At 40.9% G+C, this 24,581-nt stretch overlaps 1 protein-coding gene across 2 annotated transcripts in view; it reads left to right on the top strand.

Moving 5' to 3' along the window:
• Positions 1-8,431: 8,431 nt before the first annotated feature.
• Positions 8,432-24,581, top strand: part of WDR82 (WD repeat domain 82) — a 23,828-nt gene continuing 7,678 nt past the window's right edge. Inside the window, exons 1-4 of one of the 2 annotated variants that reach the window (XM_079100888.1) lie at positions 8,432-8,860; positions 16,012-16,109; positions 19,316-19,382; positions 24,175-24,274. In XM_079100888.1, the coding sequence (XP_078957014.1) occupies positions 8,700-8,860; positions 16,012-16,109; positions 19,316-19,382; positions 24,175-24,274 (426 nt within the window). In that variant the 5' untranslated portion in view covers positions 8,432-8,699. The remainder of the gene's footprint in view (positions 8,861-16,011; positions 16,110-19,315; positions 19,383-24,174; positions 24,275-24,581) is intronic. The other variant, XM_079100889.1, reaches the window with a different exon arrangement.

Genomic DNA, 24,581 nt, shown 5'->3' with positions numbered 1-24,581 from the left:
GTCTCACTAAATTTTTGAGACTGGCTTCACACTTGGGATCTTCCTGCTTCAGCCTCTATGTAACTGGGATTACAGGCGTGGGTCTTCATGCTGAGTTGAGAAGTTTATATAACATCTTTTGTAGACTTTTTTTGGTGTTTTTCTGTTTTGCTTTTGCAGTTCTGGGGATTGAGCCCAGGGCTTCATGCATGCCAGGCAGGTACTCTACCTCTGACCTACATCCCCAGCAGTACGTAACATCTTTGGTGAGAATGTTATCTCAGTTTCAGGCAGGAACTAATCTCAGAAAAATGGCCAGTTCTGGAATTTAGGTTGTGAGGGTGTGGAAGTCACCAAGTGTTCCAGACCTATGAATCTAAGAAAATAAGACTGATCAGAGGCTTGTTATTTGAAGGTCTGTGTGTATACTTTTCATCATAGTCAGTCTCTGCTTTTATTTTCCTGGCACCTACCTTTTTAATTGTGACCTCTCCCACAACCTGGGAATGGTATGCATTTTAGCTAATTTTACACTTAGTCATTAAGATATGGATCAAGGGGTTGGGGATATAGTTCAGTTGGTAGAGTGCTTACCTTACAAGCACAAGGCCCTGGGTTCAATCCCCAGCACCGCAAAAAATAAATAAATAAATAAATAAATAAATAAATAAATAAAAGATATGGATCAGGGTGTGGGAGTTATGCTGGTAAGTTGAATGGCCACTGCAGGCTTAGCGAGAAGTTCACTATGCTATCCAGTGCGCCAGAATTGGTTTATGCTGGTCAATTGAAAAAAAAAAGAAAGCAGGGAGGAAAACACCTTTTAACTCAAGATATAGTTTCAAGCTTTCAGCAAGCTCCCCATTTCCGTTTCTTTCCCCTCCCCTCCCACTACCTCTAGCTGTGAAGTGCAGGTCACTTCTGAGAATAGCTTTAGTGGGAGAATGGCAGGGTTACTTAGGGGAGGGAACGTTGGGTGTTGGCAATGCTGGAGGCTGGTAGAGTGGATAGTAGGAGCAGTTCACCAGGAAGCAGCTCAGCTGGTAGTAGGCAAGTAACTGGTGAGGGGCCACCAGAACAGAATAGTCTTCCCTTGGTATCTGCCTTGTTATCTGTTGAGGATTGGTTCCAGGACTCCCACAGATAACAAAATCAGCAAGTGATCAAAATAGTATTTGCATATAACCTACACTCATCCTCCTATAAACTTTAAATATTTCTAGATTACTTATGACTCCTAATACCACGTAAATGCAGTCTAAATAGTTGTTAATAGTTAGGGAACAATAAGGGGGAAAAAGTATGTCCAAGTTCAGTACAGATGCAACTATCATAGGATTAACGGACTAACTGACGTTTTCCTTTTTTTGCAGTACCAGGGATTGGACCAAGGGGTGCTCTACCACTCAACTACACACGCAATGCTTTTTCTTTTAGCACTGAGCTATACCCCAGTCCTTTTAATTTTTATTTTGAATAGACTCTTGTCAAGTTGCTTAGGGTCTCACTAAATTAATGAGGCTGGCCTCAAACTTGCAATCCTCCTGCATCAGCTTCTTGAACTGATGGGATTATAGGCATCTGCATACCAGTCTTCCCACTGGTCCTTCTTACGTTTGAGATAGGATCTCACTAAATTATTGAGCCCCTGACTTCCTAATTACCTTTTCAGTCTTTTAGATTTAGAACCAATGGGCCAGACTACAGATTGAATTGTCTGGAAGGGTTTTTAGGCCTTGGGAAACAATTCTGTAGTTGGGCCAGACTACAGATTGAATTGTCTGGAAGGACTTTTAGGCCTTGGGAAACAATTCTCTAGTTTTAAAGATAAAGCCTGGAACCTGTGTAGTTTCTCCTGCTTCTGAGGAGACAAGCTTCTGTGAGAAGCTTCTACCCCCTTCCTTCCATAACAAGGAGGTATTGTTTGCCAACAATGGACTTTGTTAAAAGTAAATGGTTATTTGCCCTTTGTCCTAGAAACAGGGCTGGAGGGTTTCTGAAGCAGTGAATTCAGTCTCCAGTGCTTACTGGCTGTGTGAACTTGAGTTTGTTTGTTTGTTTTTGTGTGTGTTGCTGCCTATTGAATTCAGGGCCTCACATATGGAGACAAGTGCTTTACCAATTGAGTTACATGCCCAACCTCATGACTGTGTGACCTTGAAGAAGTTACCCAACCACTCAAAATCTCTTGACTCTTAATCATTAAAATGGGATTATTAAATACAAGTGCCTGCAGAAAGGCTCAGAGTTGTGTCTGTACTATTCTTGGGCTGGGCCAGTGTCATGGTGTGATTTGAGCTGTCACACTGGGAACCACATTCAAGGATCCTGCTCTTGGTGTAATTGGTTCTGCTACCAGGGAAGATACTGTCTTTTTACCCAGGCCCCCAAGTTTGGAGTCAAAGGACCTCTCTGAGGGATTCCAGGAAACGTAGATTAGCAATGTCAGTGCTACACACTGGGAGAAATGGGGGTGGTGTGGCTTGTGGCACGTTGCTAGCACAAAAGGACCAGGTTAATTGCAAACTTCATGGATCAGCACAGCCTTTTATTCAGGATCCAAGTTTCATGCAGGAACGGGATATCTAGGAACAGATTGATGCCTCTGATGGATCCACTCTTCTGGTCAAAAATGAGCCACAGCCCAAAGGGGTAGTCTGTACTTACATAGGTTATACTTAAAGGTGATTTAATGCCAGAACATGTCACTCAGGAATTTGAAGTTTTGTTTTTACTAGGCAATGGAGGATTTGCAGTCTGTGGCTAGCATCTGGAAAGGATTTATTTTGGAAGAAATCAATGTTTAAGTCTCTCCTCAAGGACTGTCATTCTAGGTTTGATGGACATCTCCCCAGGTTTGTCACTGGGAAAGAATGCATTGGGAAAAGATCAATGCTATCAATGTATGTCTTCTTTTTCACTCCCTTTCCCAAGGCCACACTATTTTGGGGTTTGTCATTTTCCATATCCCACACACGTCCTTGCTGACTGATCGAGGAGAGCTCTTTTTAAGCAGAGTTTTAGATGCTTAGAAACCCTGGGCTTAGTTTTCCTGGACCTTTTGAATCTTTCATAGCCTTCCAAGTTGACTCTTGGGAGGGAAACAGCATAGCATATTAATTTAAAAGTAGGTTGAACTACAGGATTGTTATGAAATCGGCAACTTGTTCCTTATCAAACAACAACTACAAAAATACTCAAATGTTCTACTCTTTCAAAGTATTTTTAAGCATATATTAATTTGAGCATGCTAGGGAGAAAGAAACCAGTAAAAGTATATTTAAATAAATAAAACCATTACTGGGGGGCACTTTAATTCCATAGAAGATATTATAATTTCAGGTTGATGTAAAATATCACCTGTTCATTGTCCATCATAGAACATTTATTTCCTCTTAGTGGTGAGTGAACTGAAGCACTCATTTAGCAAATCAAGCAACTGGTTAGAAATAAAGTGGTTATATGAAACTGTGTGTGACATGAGAGTGGTGGGAATATGAGGTTAAGGGAATTGTGAGTTAAAATAACCAAACGGTTTAGGCACTACTGAAACACAAATAACACAAATGAAAGCACAAATAACCAGGAATGGGAACATGGATCAGCTATGTCTTTTATTCAGCAAGGGCATCAGGCATCAGAGGGACTCCCTTTCTGGGTAGAAAATGGCCCCCGGTTACAGAAGGGATCTGGGTTTTTAGAGTTTACACAAAGAGATGACTTAATCTCTTCAATAGAATGTGTCATTTTGGGCATTCAGGAAACAGGTTGTGAGAATTTGAAACTTGTTTTTACTGGGCAAAGATGGAGGGTTCAGTGCTTATCTTTTCCTCTGGGGGTCATTGAACTGTCACTGGGAAAGTATTAATGTTTCGTTTCTTCCTCTGGGGTCTATTGTCACTGAGAATTAACTGGGAAAGGATCAATATTTGTCCTCTTCCCAGGGACAGCCATTTTAGGATTGATGTTCACCTTCTTCCCAAGGATTGTCTTGTCACTGGGAAAGGATTTATTGGGGAAGGATCAATGTTTTGCCTTCTTCCTCCCTCCCTCCCCCCAGGTCACAATGTCTTGGGGGATTGTCATTTTCCATATCCTTCAGGAATAATTATATAAAATGGACCTACTATGCTGAGCCCCACAGGCTTTCTTTTCTAAGAAGCAATTTACCTTCAGCCCCTGCCTGGCCTAAGTGGACAGGATATGTCACATTCCTCGGCAAACTACCTGTTATCTGCAGGAGAAATGCAGGCCCCAAGTAATATCCGTAAGAGGAACCTAAGTAACCCTAAACTGGGAGGCTTTTGTGACCCTTTTCACAGACCAGATCCTGAAACTCAGGGAGATAAGGATTTATGGTTAAGAATCCAATTAGAGAACCAGTTGGCATGGACCAAAATGACCTAGAGTTGTTATGACAGTGGGGATTTGAAAGTCTGATGTCATCCTGCTTCAGTTACAAGTCAAGAGGTGGACCTGGATGGGACTCTCTGGAATCCCCAATAAAATTGAAGTGCCCGAAGCACGCTGTCCCTCTCCTCTCAGAAAGGACACACACTCTCTCTCTCATCCCCTTTTCCCCTTTCCCATCCCTTCTAATAAACTCATTCTTGTTACTCTGACATGTCTGAAGTCTTTGATTTGATCACAAAAATTGGGGTTTGAAGCAGGGGGTCTTTGCAATGCTTCAGTTTCCTGGAAGATCCTAGCCCTGTAACATGACACCTAAAATCCCAGCAGCTCAGGAGACTTGAGGCAGGGGGATGCAAGTTCGAAGCCAGCCTCAGCAAAAGCAAGGCACTAAGTAACTGAGAGAGACCCTGTCTTTAAATAAAATACAGAATAGGGCTGGGGATGTGGCTCGGTGGTTGAGTGCCCCTGAATTCAATTCCTAGTACAAAAACAAAAACAAAACAAAAACAAAAAACCTTGCAGTCACCTGGCTTGATGTTTCTAAAGGTGAAGGAAGGACTCTCAAGAGGGTTAGGAAGAGTAAGGAATGGGAAAACTGGCTACTTCCTTTACCTCCAATCTTTAGTTGAGGATGAAAGCAGAAAGACCTTGGTTGTGAAGTAAAGACATGTACTCATAAAACATCTGAAAAAACTCATTTGAGCAGGTGGCATGCAATCCATCCTATATATTATTTCTCCTGCTGCTTCTTGTGGTGCAGGCCTTCATTTTATCTCAATCTGCTGCCTCTGAGGAGAACATGTACAAGTTTTCTCTGTTGAGTCCTCCAAGTTCATTCTTTGGGATTGGAAAATGGCATGTGGGACCTCTGGCAGGAGGCTGAGGCAGAAGATTTCAAGTTCAAGGCTAGCCTCAACAACTTAGTGAGGCTCTAAGCAACTTGGCAAGACCGTCTCAAAATAAAAAAGAGAAAAGAATGGGCTGAGGATGTATTTCAATGGTTAAGTGCCCTAGGTCCCCAAAACAAACAACAAACAAAATACTTAAATTAATTCTGATGCACTCTTTAAGGCCATGTGGCTCATTCCCAGCTTCACCTTTCCCTCCATCTACTCCCCACTGGTGCTAGGTATTCTGGGTTTGTTTTTTTTCCTTTTTCTTTTAAATAGGATCTTGTTATATTGCCCAGGCCGATGTCAAGCATTCCTCTTCCCTCAGCCTCCTGATTACTGGGACTTGAGGCACGAATCACAACACCAGGCTCTAGTTGCTTTCAAAGTGTATTCATTAAGGTAGTGATGTGGCTGGGCTGAAAGCCAGGAGAGCCCCACAATAGGGAGCCAGGTTAGGAAGTGAAACAGTGAAAACGTGAAATAGGATGACTGTTGCAGGGCATTCTTAAAATATGAAAAAATGACATTTACATTCCAAAAACACTGCAAGAAGTCAAGTGTTGGGAGGAAGCTTTGATCTTAACAGTGAAATCTGGAAAAGGTATAGTAGTACAATCTTGAAAGAGACTCTGCAAGGATTTCTTTTGGTTGACGATGTTCACTAGATTATGGCTGTTTCTGCGGGTATTTTATAGGTTAACATGGATCCCCAGAATGGTATTTCCTGGGTGCATTCACTTCTCAATGGTTCCAGCACATAGCACCAGATCTGTCCTTGGTGCCATCTAAAGATTCAAAGAAGATTCTACGTTATACTTTCTAGACTCTGAAATAAAGATGAAGGAACTATAGGGAAGCAAGAGAGTGCTCTGGGGTGAGTGAAGAATTTTTTTCCAGTACTTAGCAGTTTGGAAAATCACTATCTACTCGGATTTCATTAAAACCAGTTTTGTTCTGGACCCCAAAACAAACTGTAGCTGTAAGTTCTGCTCTTTTGCAGGGGGCAATTGCAACCCAGACTCGGCTAGTATCTTGCCCTCTTCCTTTAGAGAACAATTTCTCTTTATAGATGGGTATTACACCTTCCCAGTATCAGTGACTAAAATGACTCACAGTGTTACTAGTAGCCTACTCCAGGGACCCCACCTGGATCCCTGCCGGCTGGATCCACCCACCCACATTACCCACATACATAAGAAATAAGCAAATGATGGAAAAAGAGAAAAAAAAATTGTGCAGTTTGATTAAATTGAAGAGAAGCAGCTAGATTGTTTCTCTGCAGATCCCATGGAAGCAGTTACAATTTACAGAAACAACAGCCAGGTGATATGTTAAACATGACTTAGTTAACCTGTGCTAAACAGGATGGGGCAGGAGGCAATCTTTTCTCAGCAACCTTGGTGTCCTCCAGGCCAAGGGGTGGGACTGGGTAGGGGAGGCCTTAACATTTTACTCTCAGCATTGGAAAGTCTTCCTCAACTTCAGAGGGGCCTTTTTTAGTATTCCTTCATTAAATAAAACAAAAATAGGCTGGGGATGTGGCTCAGTGGTTGAGTGCCCCTGAGTTCAAACCCTGGTACCTTCCCAAAAAGTAAAAAATAAAAAATAAATAAAGCAAAAATAAATAGGCCCTCTCTCCTTGTCAGGGACTTAAGGCAATTAACCTTTTGAAGAACTGCACACATCTGCATAGTATGCAGTGAAATTAACACCTTGCTCAGAAAATTAAAGCAAAACCAGGCAGAGTGGTGTATACCTATAACGTCGGCTTTTTGAGAGGTTGAGTTCAAGGCCAACCTGGGCTAATTTATCAAGATCCTGTCTCAAAATAAAAAATAAAAAGGAATGAGTTTACAGCTCAGTGGTAAACTGTCCCTGGGCTAAATCCCCAATATTCCAAAAAAGAACACCAACAATTCAGTTTACTAACATGGAAAAATGTGTAAAACACTATAAGTCAGAAGGCAAGGAGCAGCTGCTATACAGCTTTGCACACATATAAACATGAACAGAGGAGAAATAAGGAGAATTTAACCTATTCTATTGAATCAGAATACAGTTTTTCTTTTTTAAAATTTCTTTGTAATTGGTGCTGCGAGTTTTGGATTTTAATTGTTTTTTTTGGGGGGGGGGTATTGAATTCAGGGCCTTAAGGTTAGCAAAGTGCTTTGCCACTGAGCTATAGCCCCAACTCTGTAAATAAGCTTTAAAATTTAGAAATGAAGCTGAAGTCGGGTGCGGTGGTGCTTTGGAGGCTCCCCTAGACATCTTTGCGAGACTCGTCTCAAAAAACAAAACAAACAGAACTGGGGATGTAGCTTAGTGGTAAAACACCCTTAGGTCCAATCCCCAATACCGCAAAAAGTACTTAAAGATGAGTGTTACATTTAGAAAAATGCATGTAGTACACTTAAAATTAGTTTGCCTCATGCACTTTGCTATATCTCAAAAACTTCTTTAAAAAAGCCTGGGGGGGATGGGAATAGGAAAGACAACGAAACTGACATAACTTTCCTATGTTCATATAAGAATACGTTACAAGTGTAATTCCACATCATGATCAATCTCAAGAATGGGAACTTATACTCCACATATGTATAATATACACTATTGTCATGTAAATCTAAAAAGAATAAAAAAGAAAAGCTTAAAGAAATATTCTAGTGATCACAACGGCATATAGCACATCCAATTAAAAAAAATTCATCCACTTAAAATATGTGCAGTCCACCACATATTCCGCCTCCATAAAATAAACTGGAGCTCAGGTGGAGAAGTGATCAAGCACTTCTGCAACGGGTTCACATGACTCACCCCCAGAATAGGCCTCAGGCGTATACCCGACCTCCGCAGTACCTGCGGCCTGAGTCTCCCTGGGGGGAGGCAATCACACACAAAACCGACGGGTCCCCGGCATTCGCAGCCTTCCAGGCCACTGAGGGAGGTCGTAAGCGTCCCAAATCCTCGGGCCCAGGAGTCCGCCCCAGAATCACCGCCTTCGGCTACCCAGCCCTCGCACTCCGCCGCCGCCGTGCTGACGTCACCACCCCACCTTCCCGTCTCGCGCCTCCGTTCCCGCCCCGCCCCGTTTCCCGGCGTGCGCCGCGGCTAAAGTTCCCCGCCCTCGGCTTCTGCCTGTCGCCCCAAGATGGCGGACACAATGAGCCGGCGCCGCGCCGGTTGGCCCTGAGGCGACTGTGAGGAGGAACGGTCGCCTAGACCCCACGGTCCAGGCAGGAGAGTATCGCCAGTGCAAGAGGGGAAGGAGGTGGTCTTACTGCCTGCTGCCCTTCCGTTCGCCGCCAGTGCGGCGCCCGCCCCGCCCGGGTTGGCCCTCCGCAGCCCGCCAGCTCGCCAGCCGCCCAGCCCCGCCCCGGCCCTGCGCCGCCGCCGCCGCCTCCAGCAGCCGCCGCCATGAAGCTGACCGACAGCGTGCTGCGGAGCTTCCGCGTCGCCAAGGTGTTCCGCGAGAACTCAGACAAGATTAACTGCTTTGACTTCAGCCCCAACGGCGAGACGGTCATCTCGAGCAGTGACGACGACTCCATCGTGCTCTATGACTGCCAGGAGGGCAAGTGAGTGCGGCGGTGGCCCTGGGCCCGGCTCTTGAGTCCCTCCCTCCCTCCGGTGACCCAGCACTGGTCCCACGGCCGGTCCTCCATCCAGACTCCGACCCCTGATCTCTTTCGCTTCTGCCTGGGTCGCCACCACCCCGCAGCCGTCCCGAGGACCTTTTCTTTCTTTCTAAAATAACGATAGTCGTAATAACATTTTTTTTGTATGCCTTCGGCCTCTTCGGAGTGCTTCTGTGTCGCTTGCCAAAACCTACCTTGACCTTGACCTTTAAGGGCCCTGTCCGTGCACTCCGGGCCCAGCAGGTAGCTTTTCCCGCTCTTCCGACTGTAGGAGGTGCAGGTCGGCTCTGGGCTGGATGCAGAACTGGACGGACTGCTCTCCTACTCATGCAACAGCGTCAGCTCTCTCTGCCCTTTCCGTGGTGACCTCAATTCAGCCGTGGCACTCCGCTGGTCCCCTGCCCCGCGGCTTGTGGCTTTTCTGCCCTGGGGGCTTGCATTTCTTGGCTGTCAGGATTTATTTGTTGAGCTTCCCCGAGCCTCTGGCCTTTTCTTCCTTTTACAAGCCTTATCTTATTCCCTCAGAGCCGGTGCCCACGTTTATTATAAACTTTTTAACATCCTGAAACTTTTTTCCATTTTGCCAGACACAAGCAAATTGGACCATCCCATCCCCATCTGAATGTGAGCTCCCCTTAAAGCATCCCAGGACAATTTCATGTTTCCCCTTATACATTACTTTGTTTCCGGTCCATTTGGAATTATCAAAATTCTGAATCTGGTCATCAAAGTTTTATGTTGTACCAGGTCACTACATTTGGCATCTCTTTGCAATATCTTATGAACAGAGAGCACTGTTCCTTTTCCCCTATGGGCCTTCTCAGTCTGGCCTCATCCCTGTGGAATTGCTTGAAGTCCTTACTGAATTGTGAGCTCCTTTGGAGCAGAAACTGGTTTAGACTAAATTTTATTTCCCCTCAGCCTCCTTTCCCAAGCAGGCTTGAGGATGTTTGGTTTAATTCAGTGGCTACTGGTTTTTTCAGACTTCATTTTGTTACCTAGTTACAAATCTTATGTTTTGAAAAATCCTTGGATTTTTCTCTCCAAGCTGCCCCTTTTGCCTTTTTTTTTTTTTTTTTTCCCCCTTTAAACAACTGATGTTTTTCTTTTGGAACTTGTCTCTTAATTTGTGAATTTGATTATCTGAAGTAATGCTGTTTTGGATTGAGCGTTTCCCCCAATTTTTTCCCCACCAGAACTATGAGAAAGTATTATGTAACTGGTTTTGGATCTGCTTGCAGTCCTGTGGAGTAGTGGCCTGCAGTGGTGGTGGTCCTGGGGGAGAGGAAATTTTTTCCCCAGTACTGGTGATTGAACCCAGGGGTGCTCTACCCCTGAGCTGTATCCCCAACCCTTTTTCAAAAATTTGAGAATGGGTCTCCCTGGGTCACTGGGGCTGGCCTGGACTTTAGGATCCTCCTGCCTCAGCCTCCAGATAGCTAACTGGGATTATAGGCAAGCACCACTGCCCCTGTTGGGGAAAGGGAATTGTTAGCTGAACAGATACTTATTTATCTGAGTCAATGTTATTCATTTAGTAGATGGATTCTGTCTAGGTCTGGCTACTTGAATCAGTTCGGTGTTTATGATTTGGTTACTTGCTATGTTGCCTGGTGTATGTGACAGGGTTATTTGCTGTGTTGCCCAGGATAGCCTCAAATTTATGATCCTCCTGCTTCAACCTCTGAAGTAGCTGGGATTTCAGGCACATTGCCCAGCTTTTTAATGTGTTTGGAAAGGGAAGTAATGTTTAAAGCTGGAGTAGAGAATGTCATTGTGAAGTCCTAGAACTAGAAGCAATTTGAAGCTGGTTTGCATGAAATGTTCATTGCTTGTGCACAGATTAGAACCAGCCTCTAGAACCTAAGGATGGAAATGCATGTCTGCATTCAAAGGAAATGAAGGTTGTCATGGCATTTCTTCAATTGGTCACCAAATGTGGCAGAATTTCCACCTGTTGGGGAAGGATGACAGTAACATGAAGTCCTATCTTGTAAAATGCCAATTTTATAATTATAGACTTTTAGAAAGTTAGTGTTTCAAAGACTTCCCTTGAAAAACATACTTGAAATAAACTTGAAAGAATGACCCAACAACTGATTAAGTTTTGCACCATTTGCTTTATCACTCCATAGGTAAAAATTTATATGTATGCATTTTTTTTTCCCATTACAGAGTAAGTTGGAGCTATCGAGCCCTCTCATCCCTAAACATTTCAACATAGATTTCTTTCTTTTTTTTTTTTTTTCCAAGGAGCTGGGGATTCGAACTGTGGTCCTTGCACATGCTAGGCAAGCACTTTACAAAGTGAACTATATCCTCTCTCTTTTTTTTTTTTTTTTTTTTGGTATTGGCAATTGAACCAGGACACTTTACCACTGAGCTACATCCCCAGCACTTTTTATTTTGATACAGGGTTTCGCCAAGTTGCTTCGGTTAGGGCCTTACTAAATTTCCATCCTCCTGTGTCAGCCTCCCAAGCTGCTGGGATTATAGTCGTTGGCCACCATGCCCAGCCCATTTAAGCTTTATATTGGAGTTCATCTCTTGAGATTTCGACTTTTTTTTTTTTTTTTTGCGGTGCTGGAGATTGAACCTAGGGCCTTGTGCTTGCAAGGCAAACACTACCAACTAAGCTATATCTCCAGCCCGAGATTTCCACTTGAAAGACTATAAAGGATATTATTTGTGGTAGGCGAAGCAGATTGCTCAAAGAGAAGAAGAAACAACCAAATATTTGAGGAAATGTTATGTATGGCCTTGGCTAATGAATGAATACAATACAATTAGAAACAAATCTCAGGTTAGTGTTTTTGATAAGTGTGATATATACAGACTATATCAAAGTGGAACGCCCCCCAATTTTTTGATACCACACTTTTTTTTTTTTTTTTTTTTTTTTTTTTTTTGGCGGTACTGGGGATCGAACTCAGGGCCTTAGTGCTTGCGAGGTAAGCACTCTACCAGCTGAGCTATCTCCCCAGCCCTACCACACACTCTTTAGTATTGACTTTTCAGCATCTTTTCTATTGGCCATGAGCTAAAATATTGGGATTGATTTTTACTGATAGATGCAAAGTCAGCTATTTTTAGAAAGCAACTGCATACTCACAGACTCGGGCTAACTTACTTCCTCACTGGTTACCATGCAGCAACCCCATAGCAGAACTCTAGATGATGGACCAGTTAGTTTTTGTTGATCTTTCTAGAGTGACAGTTATTTCAGTAAAGGTAAGCATGTGGAAAATTCAGTGCATTTGTTGTGAGAAGTCTTGTTTGGAAGTAGATTTTATGTAGGGAAGACTTGGCCTCACTGGCGTTAACAACAATTAAAAGTGCAAATAATCAACTTTTTTTGCAGTACAGTGAATTGAACCCAGGGATGCTCTACTACTGAGCTATATCCCCAGCCCTTTTAATTTTTTATTTTGAAACAGGATCTCAATAAGTTGCCCAGTCTGATCTCAAATTTGTAATCTTCCTGCCTCAGCCCGAGTAGCTAGAATCACAGGATGTGTGCCACCAATCCAAGACAGATGATTGACTTTTTTTATGGGGGTGGGTACCAGGGATTTAACCCAAGGGCGCTTAACACTGAGCCACATCCCCAGTCCTTTTTATTTTCTTATATTAGTACCAGGGATTGAACCCAGGTGGAGCTTAACCACCAAGCCACATCCCTAGTCCTTTTTCTGTGTTTTGATATGGTCTCACTAAGTTTCTGAGACTGTCTTTGAACTTTGTGATCCTCCTACTGCAGCCTCCTGAACTGCTGGAATTACAGGTGTATGCCACCAAGCCCAGCCCAATGATTGGCTTCTTAAGGCTTCCTGAGTCATTTAAGTGTTTAGCAGCCAGGTTCCAAGAGAATTTTACATTGAGATGGTAAAATTTTTCATAAACTTGAACTCTTAATAAACATTGGTATAGGATTTTGAAATCCTTCTAAGACTTAAAACAGAAATTTATTTTAGGGTGTTTTGGGGAAGTGGTAGTGCACTTTATTACCACTGAGCAATGTCCCCAACCCTTTTTTTAAATTTTATTTTTAGATAGTGTCTCACTAAGTTACCCAGACTGACCTTGAACTTGTGATCTTCCTGCCTCAACCTACTGAGGTGGGATCTTTGCACTGCCACTGGTAACTAACTTTAATAACTTGATCCATATGAATTGTTCTGGCATTCAGATCTAATTTTACAGAGATAATTGAGTGATTTTTGTTGTCATTTGTTTTTGCTTAGATCTATTTTAGCTTGATCTTCAAGGTTCTATAGAAGAAGACATTTAGGGAGCTTCAACAAATGAATTGGTAAACTCTGAATTGGAAATATGTGATTTTATGTTAAAATAAAAAGAACCATTAACTCGGTTTACTAGAGGTTTAGGCTTACTTGTAGAATTAGGTTTGTCTCCTAAAAGGCTCAGCAAATAGGATAGGGATTTTGGATATCTACTGTGAGAACAGGGTATATTAAGAAAGGCAGACAGTTTTGCATCTGGTTTCAGTTTTCATAAATCATTATCTTCTTGAGGAAAGCTTTCTAAGTGAAAGGCTTAAAAAAAAAAGCTCTTGGGTTTGACTTATTTTCATGTCCCTCTTTGTTGTTACAACATGTGTGTTGTTTCGTGTACTTTCTTTCCAAATAGTTATAGTTTTCTCTCTCAAAACCTTTTTGTAGTAGAGATTGAATTAGGTGTAGTGGCACATGTCTGTCATCTCAGCTGAGGCAGGAGAATCACAAGTTCAAGGCTAGCATCAGCAACTTGGTGAGGCTCTAAGCAACTTAGACCATGTCTCAAATTTAAAATAAGGTGGGTGGGGACTGGGGGAGGTGGGAGCTGGGAATGTAGCTCAGTAGTAAAGTATCCCTGAGTTCAATCCCCAGTATCAAAACCCAAAGATTGAATTGAGCTGGGCACTGTGGCACATGTTTACAATCCCAGTGGCTTGGGAGGCTGAGGCAGGAGGATTGCAGGTTCAAAGCCAGCTTCAGCAACTTAGTGAGACTGTAAGCAACCTAGTGAGATCCTTTTTCAAACTAAAATATAAAAAGGGCTGGGGATGTGGCTTAGTGGTTTAGCACCCTTGGGTTCAATCCCTGGTACCAGAAAATTTTTTAAATGATTGAACATTTACTTATACTTCATAACCTTGATCTTAAGTATTCAGAGTGAAAAGCTTTCTTATTCTTTCTGTGTCCATGGAATTTGATTTAAAAAAAAATTAAGAGCAGTGAATGTCATTATATTGTCCAGACTGGCCTCTGTTGATATATAATATCAATTTTGCTTTAAAGGGAAATAAGAAAATGGGTTATTCTGAGGCAGATATAAGTGACCTTGGCCAGGAAACACAGATTCAAATTACCCTGAATGATATGTTCCACTGTGGAAAAGGTTACATGAACTTTAATAGTCACCAAACAAAAGAAACTCATAAATCAAACACTTATCAGTTATCCCGGTGGGAGCATCCTATAGGCAGGTAAGCTACAGCAAAGCTGAGAAATCTCTTCTGTGTTTCAGATGTTATAGCATTCTTCCCTTTAGGGTTGGTGGAAAGCTAGACGTCTGCTAAGCTTAATGATAAATTCTGAGAAATTTATTAATTATGTGAATGTAGGTCAGCTGGTGGAGGTGTCACACACCTGTAATCCCAGCAGCTTAGGAGACTGAGGCAGGAGAATGGCAAGTTCAAAACCAGCCTCAGCAACTTAGCAAGGCCCTAAGCAACTTAAAACCTGTTTAAAATTTTAAAAAATGGCCTGGGGATATGGCTCAGTGGTTAAGCACTCCAGGTGCAATCCCTGGTACAAAAAAAGAGAATGTTATGTCAGATATGAAAGTTAAGGTAAGTGGTTATTAAAGGGCCTAAAATGTCCTGAAATGATTTTGGCTACCTATAACATCCTCCTCTCTACCATCACTGTTTTCTAGTCAGCCAAGCTTAAACAAATTGGCAGGATCTTTAATTTACATGCAATTTCATCCAACAACTTCAGTTTACATTGTCACAGAGAGGGGAACTGAAACTCCAAACCTCAGCTCTTGTGTTGTGACAAAAGAAAATTTAATAATGTGGAATGAAGTAACAGTAGGGTGAAAATAGAATAAGGTGCAAGTAGAGAATACTCGAGGGAAAAAGTGGGCCCTCTGAGAGCAGAGAGTGACAAAGGAAACAATTCTAACTCCAAATTTATTACTGTGCTTGCCTTGAAAACTAAGGACCACTTTCTACCTTTTGCACCACTCTTTGCCAGTCAGGTGTTCAACTCCTTCACATCAGGCAGTGGCCACCCTATTCAGGAGGGCTTCATCTACAGGTCAATCCTATGTTAATGTGGGTACAGGGGTCAGCAACCAGAGAGGTTAACTTACTAAGGAGCTCAAGATTTCCCCCTTTTTGGGATAGAAGGAGACACTGGGGCCATAACTCCTAGTTTTAATTTGACCTTTATGGTCCCTGTCAAGAGTTAGACTCATATATTCTTTCCTGATTTCCCCAGTTAGCTCTTTTTACATTTGTTTATCCTCAAGGTTTATGTACTAATATTTTTCTACAGGTTATGTATTTATTCATTGTCTTGACAGCAGCTTATAGAAAATTTAAAATAAACCTGTGATCTTGCCATATATTCCACTGCTCATTACTACTAACTACTACCTAACAACATCTCAAACTCAGCTCTCTGGGGTTCAAGGAGTCCCCAGCTTCAGCCTCCTAAGTAGTTGGGACTACAGGTATACCACCTCATCTCGATTGGTTGATTTTTCCTCCTTTGGTTGAGCTATGTCACCAGTCTTTTTGTTTTTTATTTTGAGACAGGATCTTGGTAAGTTGTCCAGGCTGGCCTTGAACTTGATGATTTTCCTGCTTCAGCCTCATGAATCCGTGGGATTATAGGAATACACCACCAAGCCTGGATATTTCCTCCTTTTGGGTGAAATTCTGTTTCTTTCCAGTATTGGAACTTACTGAGAATTCTCATCCTCACTACATCATTTCAAGTGCTACTCTTTATATAGAGATCTCATATTTTGGTGATGGAGAATTTTGATTTTTTTTTTCCCCTCCATTTCCTCGTCAGACCAAAGAGAACCCTATACAGTAAGAAATACGGTGTGGACCTCATCAGATACACGCATGCAGCAAACACAGTCGTTTACAGCTCTAACAAAATAGACGGTAAGCAAACCTTTTTAGGAAGTTAAGGTCGTGGTTTCCTTTGTTAAATAGTTCACAAAATCTTTGTGACTACTTTTGCTTTGGTTATAGTTAAGTTTATTTTCCTATGATGTTAGCAATGGTAATTAAATTGTCCTAACTAAAGGAATGCTAGAAGCATACCACTAGCACTTTTGAAAGACTTGGAACTAAGTATGAAATATCTACAGTTTACAGTGAGGAGTGAAAAAAGGAAGCAACTAATTACACTTCTAAACTAGTACTTCTTGAAACTTGAAAGAATACTTTTAGAACAAACAAAAGGAAAGAGTACTTGACACACAAGTAGTAAACTATTGAAAAATAGTTCCCATTCAAAATATGTAGATTTGAGGTCTGGGGGTATATCTCAGTGGTAGAGCCTAACAAAAGACTCTGAGTTGGATCCCTAGCACCGCAAAAAACAACTAGGTAGATTTGAGAAGTTTTCACAAAAGTGTGAGGGAACTTTAGTTTACATTTCAAACTCCTGGACTCAAGCAAACTCTTAGGCTCAGGTGATCTTCCTGCCTTAGTAGAGGTTTAAAGAAAAAGGAGTTTATGGTCTGCGTCATGAAGGACAATGCACTATTATAGTTAGTCATCTTTGATTTTAGGGATACTTTTATCTGAATTTTATTCACCACCACCCCTTTTTTATTTTCTTTTTCTTTTTTTTTTTTTTTTTTTTTTTTTTTTTTTTGTTTTTGCGGTGCTGGGGATTGAACCCAGGGCCTTACATATGCCAAGTAAGCTGAGATATATCCTCAGCCTCTTGCTTGTTATTTTAAATTAAAGCTGATAATCTTTGAAGAATAAATTATTTTTAGAAGTTAAAACTTGTGAATTTCTTTCTGTAATGAATGGCCTGTTTTTATCTGCATTTCCCCTGAGATAACTCCTTCCAAGTTAACAGATTGTCTTGGTAATTAAGCTATAACAATTTCATATTAGGACTCCTTTTTTTTTTTAAAGTTGCCTTATTGGTTTATTAATTTTTTTTTTAAATAGTAAGCTTTTTCTAATGTCACTCAACAAGGATTACTTAAACTGCTGTTTTAGCTGCCTCTTTCTTAGCACTTGGGCAGAAGTCAGTATTTTTTATTTCTTTTGTTCTGTTTTTCTTTAATAAGACTTGTCTACCTGTACTTGATTTTTAGTAAGTATATCATTTCTACTTTTCGTGCCTCTGTTTCAGAAGTGGTTTTCTAAGTAAGCAGTGCAGTTGATGCTTTTGGACAAGAATATAAAACATTAGAATCCTGAGGAAAATATATGTATATGATCATCTGAATGACTGGTGTATTTCTTCTGTTGGGCTGCTTTTCTGAGTGATTAAATGAGGATTCTCCAAATGTGGTACAAGATCAGGCAAAGGTGTGGCACTTGCAGCTTTGCTGCCAGGCCTCTGCTGTGGGAATGTTACCTTTCCTGTCTCAAGTGCATCCCGAAGAGTTCTTCCAGCGCTCCGGTTTCCTTTTTGCCTGATTCCAGGCTGAGGTAGTAGTTTGTACAGTTTGAGGGTCTACGATACCACCCGGTACAAGGAGATAACTGTACAGGCCACTGCCTTGCCAGGAACAGCGCGCCAGCTACCAAGTGGGGCGGAAAGGATGGTGAAGCCCTGCTCGTCTCTGGGAATCCAGGTAATGGGGAGGAATTTTCTTCTTAGGGCTGGTGAGTAGTCTCTAACACTAGACCAGGAATACTTTGTAGTTGTCGTTTGAGAAGTTTCAAGATGTTTTCAAAGAAACTGTGTAGTTATGGAACATAAAAGCATATCCTTTTCTGAAATTTCCTAGGTTAAATACTCTCTTACTAAAAAGTACGTTTGTGAATCACCACTGGGCAAATCACTTGCTACTTTCAATCTTTATATTCCATTTTTCTGTTTGCCTTTGAATGTTCTTTCTGTGCTTTTGTTTCCCTACATTTTGGCACCATTTCCTTTTACTTATTTTTCAGCAGTTTCTTCTTTTTCCTCATCTTTTTTTAGGATCATAGTACTTTCCTGTTTTCCCGTTCTGTTCTTTATGGCACTTAATTCCCCGTCACCACCATATTTTTTGTTGTTTACCTTTTCTAGTAGAATGATTTGCTTTTTATTTTTTATTTTCATTTTTATTTTTGGTATTGGAAATTTAACCCAGGGGTGCTTTACCACTAAGCCACATCCCCAGTAATTTGCTGAGGACCTTGCTGATTAGCTGAGGCTGGCCTCAACCTTGCAATCTCCTGTCTCAGCTTCCCAAGTTGCTAGGATTACAGGGAAGCATCACTGTGCCCAGCTGATTTTGTTTTTGTTTTTGTTTGTGTGTGTGTGTTTTGTGGTGATGGGAATGAAACCCAGGGCCTCATGCCAGGCAAGCACTTTACCACTGAGCCACATTCCCAGCCCCTGGTCTGGCTTTTAAGGGTATGTGTCTTATTTTCCCCAAGCACAAATCTTTCTGATTATTCCTTTCTTCAAAACTGCAAAATCTCATTTCTGTGACTTGATTTCATGAGTTTGTTTTCTTTCTTTCTTTCTTTTTTTTTTTTTTTTATAATGTCTTCAACTCAAATCTAGACATTACTTTCTATGTTGTTAGTTGCAGTGTAAATTGTGTGTCCCATTGAACACTGGGATGGGACAGTCTTGAAGAACCCTGGACAGAAATTTGCTGCCAAGGTCCATCCTGATTCAGCTTATTGTGGCTGCTCATCTCTTTGAGCCTGTTTCCTCAGCAGCCAAATGTGTTTTTTTTTTAAGGTTTTTCATCCTGTGGGCACTAAGACCAATGGTTTGTTTTTTGTTTTGTTTTGTTTTTTGCCAGGGTATATTTATAGGGCAAGTTGGATTGTAATTATGAAGAAGCCAGAGATTGATAATAAAACAGTGACTTATTTTTTATATTTGTGATTGATAGGGGATTGAACTCAAGGCCTCATACATGTTAGGCAAGCAGTCTACCACTGAGTTATACCCAGAGTCCCCAAAACTGCTCTATCTATATGCTGTCAACTTAGAATTGCTTTTGAGTTGTGTGAAATTTATGTATTTACTCTTAAGCTGCTGAGAGGAATTATTCACCATTATTTATTCATGATGGAATAGAGTGGGTTTTTTGATCCTGTCTTTTCTTCAAGATGAAACTGCAAATTGCTTTTAAATAGTACAGTATCACCATCCCTTATTTGTCTTGCAGATACTATCCGTTACCTATCCTTGCATGACAACAAATACATCAGATACTTTCCTGGACACAGCAAAAGGTAAGACCCAGGTGTTGGCAGAATTGAATAGTTATTTTATTCCTGAGCTCACCCAGAAAACAGAGGAGTGGATTTTGTTAGTGAACCACAGCTACTTCCTGACTGTTCTTTGTTGTTCCTTTTGAGATGGGTTGGGTACTTGGGATTAAACTTGGGCATTATACCATGGAGTGACCCTGACTGTCTTTGTTTTCTCGTCAGCACTTTTTTTTTTTTTCCCTCTGTATCCTGGAGATTGAACAGAGGATTGCTGAAGCACTGAGCCACATCCCTAGCCCTTTTTAAGACAAAGTCTCGCTGAATTGTGGCTTTTTGATCACCCTTCTTAAATAGTCAACTCTTGATTTCACCAGGTTGTGAAAGCAGGCTATAAAGATAAAGAAAATCTCAGTTAAAATCTAAAGAAGGGGAGTGGGGTTGTAGCTCAGTGGTAGAGCCCTTGCCTAGCATATGTGAGGCACTGGGTTTGATCTTGGTTTGACCACATAAAAAATAAAGTTAAAAGAGAGAGAGAGAGAAAAAAAATACATACACACACACACACACACACACACACACACACACACACGTATGTAAGGGAACAGGCACAGTGGTGCGCACCTGTAATCCCATGGATTTGGGAGGCTGAGGCAGGAGGATTGCAAGTTTGAGGCCAGCCTGGGTGATTATGAAACTCAGTGGTAGAGTGCCCCTGATTCAGTCTCCAGTACAGCACCCCCTAATATATTTGTGTGTGTGTGTGTAGATGGATAAATGGATAAATAGGAGGGGTCTTTCATTGGCAGAGTGTGCATTTAGCTTGTGGGAAATGCTGAGTTCAATCCCTTTAATCCCGTGGATTAAAGATATTTAGTAAAAACCTATGTAGTAAAAATTACATTTGGTATTTAAGAATGCCAATCTCAGATATTCCTTAATGAAAGGACTATTTGTGTTTATGAGGCTTTCCAGTACAGGTGGCCCCAATTTCAGCAGGCCCCTACATAAAAATGTTGCAATTGAAGCTTGGGGCGTGAGGGGGTGAGTACTGGTATTCAAACCTCACTCATTTTAGGCAAATGCTCTACCACTGAACTAGCTACCCCTCAACTCCCACTTTCAAAGATCTTAATGAAGATGCAAAAGTGGGGAAAAATTTTTTAGTTACTTTTTTTGGGGGGAGCGGTGGGTATCAGAGATTGAATCTAGGGGAACTTAACCACTGAGTTACATCTCCAGCCCTTTTTATTTTATTTTTTTTTTGAGACAGGATCTCACTAAATTTAGCAGCTTGACAAATTGCTGAGGCTGGCTTTGAACTCAGGATCCTCCTGCCTCAGCCTCTGGAGTTGCTAGAATTATAGGCATGCACCACCATCACTTGGTTTTTTGTTTGTTTGTTTGTTTTTTGTTTTTTTGTTTTTTGTTTTTTTGTTTTTGTTTTGGCTTTTTTGTTTTTAAGTCAAGAAGTTTATCTCCTTGTTCTGTATTATAGTGCAGGTGCAGCTTGCTTCTCTCTGTCCTTCACCCCTGCTTTCCCTATTTTTTTTTTCTCCAATTTTTCCAATTTGAATGTCAAACATTTTTCTCCTTGGATAATATTTCAGTCTCAGTGTTATTTTCTCCTATTCTCATTTGTAAATGTATAATAACCCAGGATGGCTTAGAGTGATACGGAGTTCTGATGGTAGATGGACTGAGAGCTATCTGTTAATAGTTATACTTCTGAGTGATCAGCATTTCTGTGTTGCTGAAGACCAGAGGTTGTAGCTGTTGGTTACTGTGTACTGTCAGAGAATAACTCATAACAAGTAGATGATTTGGCTTGTTCATATTCAAATCAGTGTTCACACATTTACTTATAATTGAGTTGATGTACTTGCTTGAAATTCTTTCCATTCCATTCTTCCCTATTTTAACTTTTTTACCCAGGAGTGCTTTACCATTAATCTATATCCCCTGTCCTTTTTATTTTTTGTTTTGAGACAGGATCTTGCTAAGATTTTTAGGACTTCGTTAAATTGCAGCCGATGCTGACTTTGACCTTGGAATCCTTTCTGACTTAGCCTCCCAAATCACTGGGATTATAGGCTTGCACTACTGTGCTTGGCTACCCCGACCCTTTTTCTTAGTAGACAACTGTGTCCCTCTATTGAGAAAATCAAGGTTATCTAAAATGAGTTCTTTTGAACTTCTATCCCTTTTACTGAAATTCTTCTCTTTGGAGCCCCTTCCTTGAAAAAGAAGTAGCCTTCCTTCCTTGACACAGTTAACCTCCCACTTTCTACTTGGCTTCTGTCTCCATAGTTGACCTTTTCCTCGTTGCCTACAAATTTACTTGGAATTCTGTTTATTGATCCTTTCACCCACTTTTCACTATCAGACATGACAGAAGAATCTCTGCATTCACATCTCCAACACCTCATGCTTTTCAGTGTTTAAGTCAGTTGTTCTAGTCTATTAGAGTCATGTGGACTAGACACTTAAGTTTCTAACTACCTCAACTTTCTCAGGAGATTTTGGCTTTTAACAGAATCTTTTGTTAAGGATCTAGTGCAAATGTTATATTGGAAGAAATGTTTTTTGGTGATTAACTCAGGATGGTACAAGTTGAGTATTACTTATCCAAAATTCTCGGGACCAGAAGTTTTCAGATTTTGGAATATTTGCATATATGTGATGAGATATCTTAGGAATGGGACTCCAGTATAAACATGAAATTTATGTTTCACATATACCTTACTCATATAGTCTGAAATTTATTATCTGTATTTCTAGTTCATCTCCATTTTGAATGCAATCCCTCACATAAGATCAAATGTGGAACTTTCTATGTTCAGTGTCATGTCAGTGCTTAAAAAGATACATACTGGGCAAGTGCCCTACCATCCCTAGCCCCTGAATTTTCAGATTAGGAATGTTCAAGCTGTATAACCACAGATATGATTGCTATTAGCACAGCCTTGTGGTTCGTTCGTTCATTCTTTCTTTTTTTTTTTTAATTTAATCTTTGAGACAGAGTCTCTTAAGTTGCTGAGACTGGCCTTGAACTTATATCCTCCTGCCTCAATTAGCTGGAATTACAGGTGTGTTTGTACCACTTGGCAGGCCTGTGGTTCTCTTAAGTGGTAACCAGACCAGCAATTTCACCATTTCCTGAGAACTTGTATGAAATTCAGACTCTCATTACCTCAACGTAGCACTACTGGATTAGAAATTTGGGGACTATCTAGCAATCTACATTTTAAACCCCTCTTCAGGTGCTGCTAATGCCACTCTAGTTTGGAAACATTGGTGTACTCTTGTATCATCCTGTTGTTTTGTTTTTCTTTTAATTTTATTTTGAGACAGAATCTTGCCAAGTTGCCTAGGCTGACCTTTAAATTGTTATTCTCCCTGTCTTAGCTTTCCAAGTAGCTGGGATTATAGAGGTGCACCACCACACCCAGCTATTATCATCATATTAAGAAACCATGCTTTTTTTAAAAAATTGATATATAGTTCACAAGCCATAAGTTATCCATTTTATTTTTTGGTGCCAGGGATTGAACCCAGGGGTACTTTACCTCTGAGCTGTATCCCCAGTCTGGTTTGTTTGTTTGTTTGTTTGTTTGTTTTGAGGGTGGTACAAGAAATCGAACTCTGGGGCATTCAACCACCGAGCCACATCCCCAACCCTATTTTGTATATTATTTAGAGACAAGGTCTTCACTGAGTTGCTTAGTGCCTCACTGTTGCTGAGGCTGACTTTGAACTCATGATCTTCCTACCTCAGCCTCCTGAGCTACTAGAATTACAGGTGTGCGACACTGCACCTGGCTTATTTTTTATTTTGAGGTAAGAGCCTTGCTCAATTGCTTAGGACCTTGCTAAGTTGCCCAGGCTGGCCTTAAACTTGGCAATCCTCCTACCTTGGCCTCCCAAGTTGCTAGGGTATACATGTATACCACCATGCCCAGCCTAAATTGTCCATTTTAAAGTATCCAGTTTAGTGATTTTTTGGGGGGGTGTGGAGGGTTATTCACAGAGTTTGGCCACCATCCCTGCTATATAATTTACAAACTTTTTTACCCCAAAGAGAAATCCCATACCCATTCACATTGATTTCACCAGTTTGTGACAACCACTAATCTACTTTCTTTTTCTGTAGATTTGCCTATTCTAGACATTTTCTATAAATGGAATAAGATAACTTGTGGCCTTTTATGTCTGATTTCTTTTCCCTTCACTGTCTTAACTGATAGCCTTTGAACATGACTGCTTCCACTCTTCTTCCTCCTGGATTGAAAATTGTGTTAGTCAGTGGAGAATAGCAGTTATCTTTTCACTGATCAAGGCATGAGCTTGCATCATCTTCCTGTGTGTGAAATTACTTCCTTTGTTTCGAAGGTCCATCCAGGTTGTCAGTATGAGTCAGTACTTCATCACTTTTTAATTGCCAAATACTATTCCATTGCATTTTATAGATAAACCACATTTTGTTTATCCATTCGTTACTCAATGGACATTTGGTTTGTTTCAACTCTTTTTTCACTTCACATTTCCATCAGCAATGTATAAGTGTTCTGGTTGCTCAGCCATCTTCGTCAACATCTGTTAATTATTATAGCTACACTAGTGGGTGTAAAGTAGTATCTCATTTTGATTTTAGAATCATACTTTTTTTTCATAATACTAGTTGGCTTTGATTATTTCAGATATGCTTGCATATATTTCCTATAATGGCAGGTTTAGCTAGGCAGAGTGGCTAGAGTTCACATCCAATTTTTGCTCATATTTTGTTTCAACTCCTATTTATCTTGATGCATTACAGGGTGGTGGCCTTGTCCATGTCACCTGTGGATGACACTTTCATTTCTGGGTCTCTTGATAAGACCATTCGACTCTGGGATCTCCGGTCTCCTAACTGCCAGGTAATGGTACTTCACAGTTACATTTTAGCATTTTCTGTGGTAGGCATTATTATCAGTTTTCCCTCTTAAGGAAGAAAGCAAGCACTGGTCCATTCTGGGATCCCAGAGTCTTCCTAAACTTCAGAGAAAACTTGTTTTCCTGGTATATTGCTGCTTGATAAGCAAATACCCCTAATCTAGTATAGTCTACCTTACATATACTCTGTGACTTAGTATTTAAAAAAAGAATTTTCTTAGAACTTGAGCCACAGGTTTTAGTTTCAAGGAATTTGTTTTCATTTGAACTTTTTGTCTATAATATTGTACA

The sequence above is a fragment of the Sciurus vulgaris genome (assembly GCF_902686455.1).
Source record: "Sciurus vulgaris genome assembly, chromosome: 10".
NCBI lineage: Eukaryota > Metazoa > Chordata > Mammalia > Rodentia > Sciuridae > Sciurus > Sciurus vulgaris.
Note: the sequence above shows the minus strand (reverse complement) of the source record. Positions and strands in the feature narration are given on the sequence as shown.